This window comes from Choristoneura fumiferana, chromosome 13, assembly GCF_025370935.1.
Source record: "Choristoneura fumiferana chromosome 13, NRCan_CFum_1, whole genome shotgun sequence".
NCBI classification, from domain to species: Eukaryota; Metazoa; Arthropoda; class Insecta; order Lepidoptera; family Tortricidae; genus Choristoneura; species Choristoneura fumiferana.
Genome location: NC_133484.1, coordinates 5,200,574 through 5,212,311, shown reverse-complemented (window position 1 = coordinate 5,212,311; position 11,738 = coordinate 5,200,574). Strand labels below are relative to the sequence as shown.

The window sequence follows — 11,738 nt, the reverse complement described above, 5'->3', positions numbered from 1 at the left end:
GATCATAATGAACGTGGGTGACGTTTGCACTGGGAGTTTTATTTAATTTATATTATAACATAACGTTTTAATGATTTTCACTCATGGGTAAAATACCACAAACAGGACTTATCACGCTAAAACACACGAGTAATATTTACCACAACGTCGACCTTCGACCAGTCTACTCGTGACCACGGCCACTGTAATGTGATCGAAACGTCGAAGTAAATATTACTCGTGTGTTTTAGCGTGTTAAGTCATGTTTGTGGTATTTTGCCTATGAGTGAAAATCACGAAAGTTTAAAACGTTATAGGTAAGTAATCAAAGTCAAAATACCTCTATTCAATTTAGGCTATATCAAGCACTTATGAATGTCAAAAAAAAAATCCGGCAAGAAACTCAACGAGGTATTTTTTTAAACAGATTTACAATATTATTAAATGATATCTATACATCACAAGTATTTAACACAACTTTATTTTTAACACAGTAGTTTTAGCTCCGCTCGGGCTAAAACTCGGTACCAAACGTTTTCCCAGAGATAAGACCAAGCTAGATCGATTTTTCATCCCTGACATACCAAATTTCATCGAAATTGTTGCAGCCGTTTCCGAGATCTCCGAAATATATATATAGATACATGCTCGTTTAAAGGTATTAGATTATATCATAACAACGTTTTAAACTTTCGTGAATTTCACTCATAGGCAAAATACCACAAACAGGACTTATCACGCTAAAACACACGAGTAATATTTACTTCGACGTTTCGACCACATTACCGTGGCCATGGTCACGAGTAGACTGGTCGACGGTCGACGTCATGGTAAATATTACTCGTGTGTTTTAGCGTGATAAGTCCTGTTTTTGGTATTCATTAGTTAAAAATAAATTATTATTATTCGATTTTATTATTAGTATTTTAATCTTATAACCAACAAAAAGTTGGAAAACCCCCGATATTGTCACTTCAAAGTTCGATATCTCAAAAACCGCTGAACTGATTTTGATAAAACATGTCTAAGAACCATCGCTAGAAAACCTGCTTTCAAATAAAAAAAACTTATTCAAATCCGTTCACCCGTTTAAGAGCGACGGTGCCACAAATAGACAGATAAACACAGATAGCGGTCAAACTTATAACACCCCTCTTTTTGCGTCGGGGGTTAAAATACAATAAACTTAATCCGCGACAGCCACTGTGAACTGTAAAAAATATATAGCTGAATCTTGTAAAACTTTATTTGTTAGGTACAGAACACTGTGAATATCGCGGTTTAGTGGCACCGATGAAGTAACAAGTTAGTGGTCAGTTTTGAAATGTGACTGCAGTATGAGAAGGTTGCTAATATCTGTTTACTTTTTTCCTAGATTAAGTAAGTAATAGTTAAACTGTAAAATCAGACAATTTTAGTAAAAAAAAATCAGTTGTGCTGATTACTACGTTTAACAGGAGTTATTCAGTAATACGGTACGTGATAATATTACATTTTTATTTTTCCTTCCAGGTAAGTATTTCATTTTTGAAAACGACCAAGAATTTAAACGAGATAATTAAGATCATGGGAAAATATTGACACCAATTGACCTAATCCCAAACTAAGCAAAGCTTGTATTATGGGTACTAGACAACGGAAAAACATAATTGTACTCAAATAAACATCCAAGACCCGAGAACAAACATTCGTAATATTCACACAAAAGTCTGCCCGGGCCAGCGAACGAAAAAAGCATAAAAAATTTGCGGGGGTTTTCCAACTTTTTGTTGGTTATAAGATTAAAATACTAATAATAAAATCGAATAATAATAAATTATTTTTAGCTAATGAATACCACAAACAGGACTTATCACGCTAAAACACACGAGTAATATTTACCATGACGTCGACCGTCGACCAGTCTACTCGTGACCATGGTGAAGTGGTCGAAACGTCGAAGTAAATATTACTCGTGTGTTTTAGCGTGATAAGTCCTGTTTGTGGTATTTTGCCTATGAGAGAAATTCACATTCGTATTATTCACACAAAAGTCTGCCCGGGCCAGCGAACGAAAAAAGCATAAAAAATTTGCTTTTTTGTTCGCTGGCCCGGGCTGGGGATCGAACCCGGGATCTTAAACTTCGTAGAGGTTCTCTAACCATTTGGCTATCTGGTCGAGTCGGTCGGTCGGTCGGAAATATGCCATATTATTAGGAGATATGTTATACACATAATTTTATGTTTGTATATCAACTATAACATCGGACATAATAATAAACATAGACTACTTTGCGTCGTGAAATGTTGATCAGTTTAAGTGTAGGTTCACTAGGTAGGTATATAGACAATTTTTACTTACAATAAATATTGCATGAATCGGTGTCCAAAACATGATGCCTCCATAAACGCAGGACATGAGCATGTCCTTAAATCCCAAAAGACAACTATCGGTCCAGGGATGAATTAACTGGCTACAAGGTATGTGACCCACTTTTGAGTAGTCCACATTAAATTTACTAAGTACAACCATTTTTTAATAAATAAATAGGTCTCAAAAACCTTGCGAAATGCCTTGAATGTTGACGCACTTTCATCGAATAATGGAAATTATTCAGTAAATATCCGAATATGTAAATTAAGTCATAAATTATAATTACAATAGAACTGATTTACTTACATTAAGTAAACAGTTCGAAGTTGTACAGTCGAGTTCATAACGTGTGAGCAAAATTATGATCAAAAATATTTGAACACGACTCTACTTTTAAAGGCGTAGAAGCGTGTTCAGATATTAAAATAATCGATAATAATTGATAATAGATCAAATTTTTGCTCACAAGTTTATGAACTCGACTGTACGATATAAAACAGTTCAAATTTAGTGAGGGCGCCACTTTCATTATATCTGTCACATTTTTGACGTCAAGTGATGTCGTAAGCACTCATACAATGAGTATAAGTACCTATATAGAAACACTCATACTTCTAATGAAACCTAAAGGGGCTCCTAGACGGGCCATACTTTCACTGCAATTTGTGGCCGGAAACTATTGGTGTCCCTCTCTTACTCACATGTTAGACAGGGACACCAATAGTTGCCGCCGGCCACATATTGCAGTGAAAATATGGCCCGTCTAGGAGCCCCTTTAGTGAAACCGTTTAAAATATCAAGACAGACATTGGTGCAGTCTGTCAGCGAGTCGTCTCCCTCGAAAAAGCCGGCATTTACAAAAATCTTGTAAATTTCAACGCTGAAAACTAGAAGCCTACTTCATTAGGGCTACTACAAAATTAGAAAATCGAAGTTCGTATCGTATGTACCGTCCCTCTCACTCTCATATAAAATAAAATAATATTAACGTCAGCGGGACGGTACGATACGAACTTCGATTTCCGAATTTCGTAGTAGCCCTAATGTTTGTAAGCACCACAGTAGTTCAGAGAGGTACAAAAATTCAAGTATCAATCATTGTTTTCAGCGTATATTGTGCCTCCTTTTTCACGGCAAACGACGCCTGATACCAGTATACAAACTCTCATCTATGCGCCTGATAGATTACCTAAATTCGAATTTTGTATCGTACCATTCCGCTCACTTTTTTTTCATGAATTTTTAGAGTAGCCCCCCAGTATCATAGATTATAGAGTTTAAAATGTTTGGTTGCACAATTTGGCTTGCACAAATTTTAATGACTTTGCTATTAAAAAAGTGTAGGATGTTCTCTTTCTTTACCACGTCTATGCTCTTTGCATAATATTTAAAATGTAAAATAAATTAATACTTTAATCTTCATCTGCCGTTGATGTGACTAATTAATTAATTTCCAGTTGGAAAAAATCTTCAAGAATGGTGTTGTCTATGGTCGCCACAACACAAATTGAAGTTTCTAGAAATGTCCGTTTCATGGCTGTGTCGCTGCAGTCGGTAAATGGACGTTTGATGTGGTGTTTGTCAAGATTGTGCTATTGTGTGTTTACAGTGAAATTATTCCCCAATAATATAATCCTAATTGAAGTATAAGCTTTTAGGAGTAGATGAAGGTAAATATAATTAATTATAAGATTGTTTCTTTACACAATCGGTTACCACTTTTTGTCGCGAATTCGCGCTTGGATTAGTTGGACGTCGTCTGCGTCGACCCATCTCTTTATGTCAGCTGTGTACAAAGATGATACGCATTTACGCTATTTTCCTTGTAATAATGAATTAAATCATTACTTTTTCTTCAAAATAGGCACACTATTGTCATTGGAAGCTGCTTATATCGCTTATTATTGCACTATTCTTTAGGTTTTCCTACCGAACGGCGGAGGTTATGGAACGATTCTGTTGCCCTTATTTCGCAAATGAAGACAGTCCTATATCAAACAAAGTCTTTTTAGCACCCCTAATGACCGGTGCTAGTAAGGTACAATACTCATAATTATCTAATAAGTTGAACAAAACAAGCTGTTTTGTATTCATAGGTACCAACAAACTTATCAATGTTTACTTAGATTAGTATAGATTTCAGTAATGTAGCACTGCTGTAGTTGTAGCTTGTAGAAGTATTCAGACCAGTTATACCATTTCGAATATAAGTGTAAACTAAGAGGAATTTGACATCAAATAACTCTGGGAATACAATTCATTGCTATAAGTTAATAATTATAATACAACCAATCTCAGAAGCACCAAAAGCCCTCAAAAATAATTACATTAATGCTGTGATTCTATTTGTGCACAAATTCCAGTTTCTTGCTACCATTATTGTACCCCCTGTTTACTAAAAATAAATTATGAATCACCTTGAAGATAATCCTTCAGTTTATTAAAGATAATAATTCAAAAATCAGTATCAATTTGTACTCAGACATGGCCGTATATACTGAAATCAGGATATATTTTGTAACTCATATTTACCCTTAATTCATCAATAAATTCCATAATTGACCCGTCATCTCTTAAACGTTTGTTAAGTTCTTCTCATTGGATAATCTCACTTCACTTACTACCTAAATACCAAATACTGATGTTCTGAAATACTTGAACGGTTTGAAATTTACCACAAGTGTTTAATAATTTTAATATTAATTAATTATATACTTACTCACTTTTTAAATTAACCAACAGGTATACACAATGTTTTAGACTATTGCGGTTATTATTAATTTTATGATTTAAATTCAGGTTTTGTTCCCATACATCAAGGTACGCAGAAAAAAACCTGAATTTAAATTATAAAAATAACCAACAGGTATATTAGTAATATTAAGGGGCTGTTTCACCATCCATTGATTAGTGTCTCCGTCTATACGAACAAAACAAATAGAGACGGCATCACATTTAACCATCACTTAACACTAATCATTGGATGGTGCAACAGCCCCTAAGTATTTCTACTCAAAAGCATCAAATTCAAAGTGTTATATCTATTACAATTATCAATGATGTGAAAACAGCAGTATGCATCAGTTAACCTCTTGTTTGCTTTCTAAAAATTAACAAGAAAAAATCTACTTAGACCTTCACCAGGAAAAAATAAGTTAATGGTTAGGATTATTTATGGTTAGTCAATTCAATACCATATTTATGTATTATCGTGTCTCCCAATTGTGTTTATTTCTTTATTTTTGCACAATGAAGGGTTTCATAAGAACCCTGAATCTTTGAAATTGTAAAACTGTTAGCAACTAAGATACTCATGGCATGAATAGATTAGAAATCGACCTACTTGCCTAAATAACATGCCAAATTTTAGCACAGCAATGTTGATTAAATGAAAATAGGGTTACTAAACTTCAAGTTCCAGTAAAACTGATAGACAAACAAAACATAAACAGACAAGTGAAATGAAAAAGATTATTCGTATAGTTCACTAGCTGTTGCCCACGACTCCGTCTGCGTAGTGTTATTTTATCACTATCCCGCGTGAACTATGCAATTTTCCAGGATAAAAACTATCCTATGTCCTTCTCCAGGACTCAAACTATTTGCATACCGAACTTCATCTAATTTGGTTCAGCGGTCTATACATAATTGAGTAAAAACATCCAAACATCTTCGCAAACTTTCACATTTATAATATTAGTAGGATTATGTAGTGCTCAAATTGGTAAACAATTATTGGAGAGAACACAAATTTGATGAGTACATGAGTTTAATAGCATACTTTTGCTTCTGGGAAATAGCTGAGCAACTAATTTTGTTAAATTGAATTGATCCACTTAGAGTTAGTTTTTTGCTTACATTTATAATTTATTTTTCTTATGACATACCTACCTACTTATTCCTTACAAACGACAGTAATCTCATTTATATTATCGGATAACATTTTAAATTTTTCTTATGACACTTGAGGCTGTATATAGAGTTTCTAATGCCTAATATATTTATGTAATTATTTGAAATTTTCCTATCAATCTAGAAGCATCTATTTTTTCTTTCTTGGAGATAAGTTCCTGGTATTATACATATATATAACTGGCACTTGAGGTATTCCATCTTAGGCCTCTAGGTTGGCAACGCATCTGCAACACCCTGGTGTTGGTGTTGCAGTTGTCTATGGGCGGTGGTGATCTCTTACCATCAGGAGACCCACTTGCTCGTTTGCCATCCAGTCGAATAAAAAAAAAATATATATATGGCAGATGGGTGAAGACCAAAAAGTTGCACACCGTTAAAGCTGCGTTAGCACATAGTTTTAATTTCCGTTAACTTCCATTGTGACACGAAAATTATCCATACAAATGTATGACCCAGATACAAATCTAGTAAATAACGTTTTTGTATCATATTTTGTCAGATACAATACAATACAAATACAATACAAATATTCTTTATTGATCAATCACCAAAAGCAGCACAGAGACATTACAAAAAAGACGACACAGATAAGTTTGTATTTATCTTATTTTCTCAATTAGCTTCACTAAGGGGCTGTTTCACCATCCATTGATTAGTGTTAACTGACGGTTAACTGAGATGCCGTCTCTATTTGTTTTGATCGAATAGACGGTGACGGCATCACATTTAACAGTCAGTTAACACTAATCAATGGATGGTGAACCAGCCCCTAAACTTTAGTAAGGTTCCAACAAAATACAATGGCAAAACATTATGAACTATGTCTCTATATGTATGTATGATGTTGTGCCTGTTTTTTAAATATGCTTCCTAACAAACAGAGAGAATCGCAAATATTTGTTCTACAAAATATCAGGAACTTATTTAAGAGTGGTGAAACATGCAAAAATTGCTAAAATGATATTGTAGGTAAGTAGAGATAACCAACACCACAAGAAAAGATGAAAAAAACAAAAAGTTTAAATTTTGCTCCCCAAAAAATGTAAAAGATTTTATAATTATACTGTTGAGATAAAATTAAAAAAAGCTTTGATTTGGCTCCATTATATAAAAATATTATTATATTATACATATTATATAATACATTGCTAAAAATGGCTCGACATTTATAATTCTATTTAATTTAATGAAACATCAATTTGTGATCTGATTCAATTTGATGTATTTATTATTTTTAGTTTGATATTTTATATTTATTTATTAATTACATTCAGTGAGTGCAGCTCAGGTACCGCCAAGCACCAGCAACATGGTAGGTAACCTGGCTACTACAAAATTCAAAAATCGCTGTTCATATCGTACCGTCCCACTCACTCTCGTATTATATTTGCGTCAGCGGGACGGCAAGAAAATTGATGTGGGACTTATTCGTATATAGAACGTCGACTTAACTATACGGACACGTTACTACTACATACATAAATATTTTTTACCTATACATTAATATGGATTTGATTGTAGAGTAAACTACTTTCAATACATTAAACTCTCATGTTTATTTGATTAACGTGGACACGGTTGTTTCCAGGTGACGGTATGTCTCGCAACAAAGACAAGCATGAGGGCGCGAGCGGGCGCACGTATCACATCATGTCGGAGGCGGAGCGCGCGTCCGGCCGTCGCGGCGGATGGACCTCGCTTGAGGTATGCTGTTCCATGATGTCTAGGTATTGCTAGCTAGTGTCAGCTTTATGTATAGTGTCCAACTGCAGGGCAAAGGCCTATCCTCTTGAAATCCACATTTCCCTTTCAGACGCTATGTAAAGCCAGTCCTTTGGGTACATGTCCAAATCGTCCCGCCATCTTCTTGGTCTGCCTCGGCGGGGTGACACTCTTTCCCGGCTCGGATAATACAGACATGGAAATATCGACCCTGTTTTTCGTGTACGTACACAAAAAACAGGGTCGGTATTTTCATGTCGGTATTATCGGGCCGGGTTAGAGTGTCACCCCCTCGACGTCGCGGATAGTGGCTTTTATTTATCGCTCTATCTCGTAGCCGACCTATCCGGTATGAACCCAAAACCAATTCCTAACATCTTACTTTCTGCCATTGTAAACAGAAGGCAGAACAAAAGACCTGTCGCTGCTTTTTACTAACATATTACGAGATGTGTTCAACTTTTAATGACTTCGATAAGCCGCCCTATCCACCTTTCGATTCACATCTGCGAACCGCGTCGGAGCGGATCATGCGATACACGCTATATGCCAAGTGCATCCAGCTAAGCTATATGGTCATTCCAATATAGTTACGGTCACGCTGCGCATAAAACAGTCACATGCTAGTTGGTGCTAGTATCGTTAACTTTGTCAAGACATCAGTGGCGTAGCTTCAGATATTTTCGTGGTTAAGCCGAAGCAAAGATCGCATATATCTTTCATAAATCGTGTATGTCCTGTAGTCCTATTTTGTAAATATTGGGCAAGCCGGTGAGAATTGGCTTCTATGGACGCTTCGCCACTGCAAGACATTTGTGTCATGTTTAGGATTATAAACCAATCCCGGATCTCACGATACTAAAGCCATCTAGCGATATTCTGCTGAGAAAATGGGTTAGATTCCTAAGGGCCGCCACATACACTCGGAATTCCGTTTCGGAATTTCGAACGCAGTAAATCCATACAAATCTATGGACCTACCACATACGGACAGTAGTTTTCCGTTCGAACTTTTCTCTGATTCGGAATCCCGAGTGTATGTGGCGGCCCTAAAAAAATACAATTTGTTCGTCAGTTCGATTTTCAAAAACAATCGGACGTGTATTATTTTTTCTTTTCTCAATTAAGCAAGAAATAATGAAGATATAGCCCGTTAAAGATCTGGATGACGTCACCGCCGTGCGACACTTTTTAGGACAGCGTGACATCACGGGCCCGCACTCCCGAAGTATGACGCGCTTCTCTTTGTATGTTTTTGTTCGATTGACAGAAGAAAAATTACTTCTCCAATATTTTCTGTTAATCTAACGGGCAAACTAATTTTTTTATTTAACTCAAGAGACTACCCAATCGTCATGGTCATTCCCAGCATAAGAAATCCCCCTTTTAATTGCAGGTAACAGGAGGTGTCCGCGCTCTGGCGCCCCAACTGTTCCAGCTGTCGCACCTGACCGCTCTGTACCTGAACGACAACTCGCTGCAGCGGATCCCTCCCGACATCAACATGCTCGTCAATCTGCATACGCTCGACATCTCTAACAACAAGCTGAGGTCGCTGCCCGCCGAACTCGGCGACCTTATACAGCTCAGGTGAGTTCACGCTCAGCGTAAGAGCTAGGCCGCACTACGTGTTTGCCACGAAAACCGCGTGGCTTTATGAATCAAGTGAACTTAAATTCGCCAGTGCGTTTGCATTAGTTTACTTGATTCACAGTCACGCGGTTATAAACCGCGGCGGTTTAGCCGTAGTGCAGCCTAGGCCTAAGGCGTCAAATTGATATTTAATTAGATAGATTGAAAAGTAAACAAAGTAACAAAAAGGGTTTGGGCCGTAGTTCCCTCAAATAATTATTATTTTACGTTTACTACATAATGATTAAACCTACAACCTAGTGCCAAAATTATATTTTTAAAATTTTCAGTTAAAAAAAAGGTACCAGATCAAAATAAATTAAGTGAAATTAAAAATATCAGAGGTTGACCACCAGTAGCAGCGCTACTACTAAAGTTTTGTAACTTTGGCCGTGTCGATATCTTTGCCTTTTACTATACTCCTATGTAGCACCAGTCGAGTCCAACCAGAGAATATTGTGCTAGATAAGAATCAACATGAGTGTCCTGTAACCAGCACCAATATCAAACCAAGTGTGCATAAATATTAAATATCCGATACGACTAATTTCTGGGGCCGGTAGGACTTGTCAGATATTTTTGAACGCCCCGCTGTGGCAGCTATTAATGCAAGTGACTGTACAAGACCGGAAGGAAACAATCTCATTGGTCAATATTTTTTTGACTCTTTCTGCGTCCTTGCGTAGCTCTAGGAGGAAGGTATATCAATGCAAAGTTTACGCTCACTCTTACTCTCATATTCAGTTCTTTCATAACTCATAACTAGGTATATCCTGTTTTCTTTGCTTACGTGAAAGAACAAACATTTGGCTGGCTCTCTCTCTATCCCGCGGGAGTGGGAATTTCGGAAAATCGCTTCTTTGCCTAATTTCAAGTCTAGATCCAGTGGTTTAGGTTGCGCGTTGTCTGTCAGTCAGTCGTCTTAAGTACTCTAAAATAATAACTGGGTAGGTAAATGTTTTCCATGTAATTATATATATTTTATTGTCATTTCATTACTCAGACAATGGGTGAAGAAGTTCAATGCACTATCGCTCAGTTTTGCCAGGTGCAAAATTAGCATACTTATAGTTAGCCCTATCAATACACATATAAGCTGTAATAAGTGTGATATGATAGCTCCTTTTAAAAATGAAGTTGCGTCGAATTGAGAATCTCATTGTTAAGTAAGTATGTTTGTAATTGTTATGCGGCACGTTGCTATGATCGGACTCAAGCTTTGAGTCTAACACTGTTGCTGGTTAGATTGCAAATTCACCTTCACCTTCAAGGCTAATTCAATAGAGGTTGCTCGTTACTCGGATAATCGGAGTGACAACTGCTTCGTAGCAATCGTAGCACGCCTCTAATGATTAAGTACACTATTTTTAGCTTATTGACACTACAAGTAATGGCGGTAAGAAGCAGACATTCCTCATATGAGAATAATAATATATCCCAAACAATAAGCTAAGAATTTGTAACTATAAATATTTAAATATAGATATAAAGTTCGTTAGAATAACATCCCAGGATTTAATACATCCAGTGTATGCAGAGCCCTACTCTTAAACAAAATGTACGCAGTGGGGTCAGATTATATTGTACATTGATATTTACAGACAGACATAATAAATCAAGATTTTCAGACTTCTAGTTGGTTGTGTTATAATAGTTACCTTCATACCAAATTTCAAGATTCTGAGTTCACGGGAAGTACCCTGTATGTTTGGAAATTTGCAGCATAAACGGCTGCATCTTTTGATTGCGTTGGCTTAGAAGTTTGATTTTTTCACAGCTCCAAGGGACAGTAGACCTCAGTATTTGATATAAATTTCAGCTTGATACATCCACGCGTTTCCGAGAAAAAGGGTCTTCACAGACAGACAGACAGACGGACAAAAAGTATTCCTATAAGGGTACCATTTTTTCTTTTTGAGGTACGGAACCCTAAAAACGTTTTAAACCTATTGTAGCAAAATATATCTGTTATGTATCACTTTTGGCGAAATATGGCTGGTCAAAGAAGTAAAAGAAAAACGAATGTGAGGCATCTTCCCTGCACATCTTCTCCCACGTAGTTACTTCTTGTGTGGATATTTTTGAATCCGATTTTTAGACATTTTCTGTCATAATAATAATAACCTTTCCCTGACAA

General features: G+C 36.3%; 1 protein-coding gene across 2 annotated transcripts in view; it reads left to right on the top strand.

Moving 5' to 3' along the window:
• Window positions 1–3,862: 3,862 nt before the first annotated feature.
• Window positions 3,863–11,738, top strand: part of twin (CCR4-NOT transcription complex subunit 6-like twin) — a 141,830-nt gene continuing 133,954 nt past the window's right edge. The window contains exons 1-3 of one of the 2 annotated variants that reach the window (XM_074096091.1): window positions 3,863–4,002; window positions 7,836–7,951; window positions 9,366–9,559. In XM_074096091.1, the coding sequence (XP_073952192.1) occupies window positions 7,844–7,951; window positions 9,366–9,559 (302 nt within the window). In that variant the 5' untranslated portion in view covers window positions 3,863–4,002; window positions 7,836–7,843. The remainder of the gene's footprint in view (window positions 4,003–7,835; window positions 7,952–9,365; window positions 9,560–11,738) is intronic. The other variant, XM_074096092.1, reaches the window with a different exon arrangement.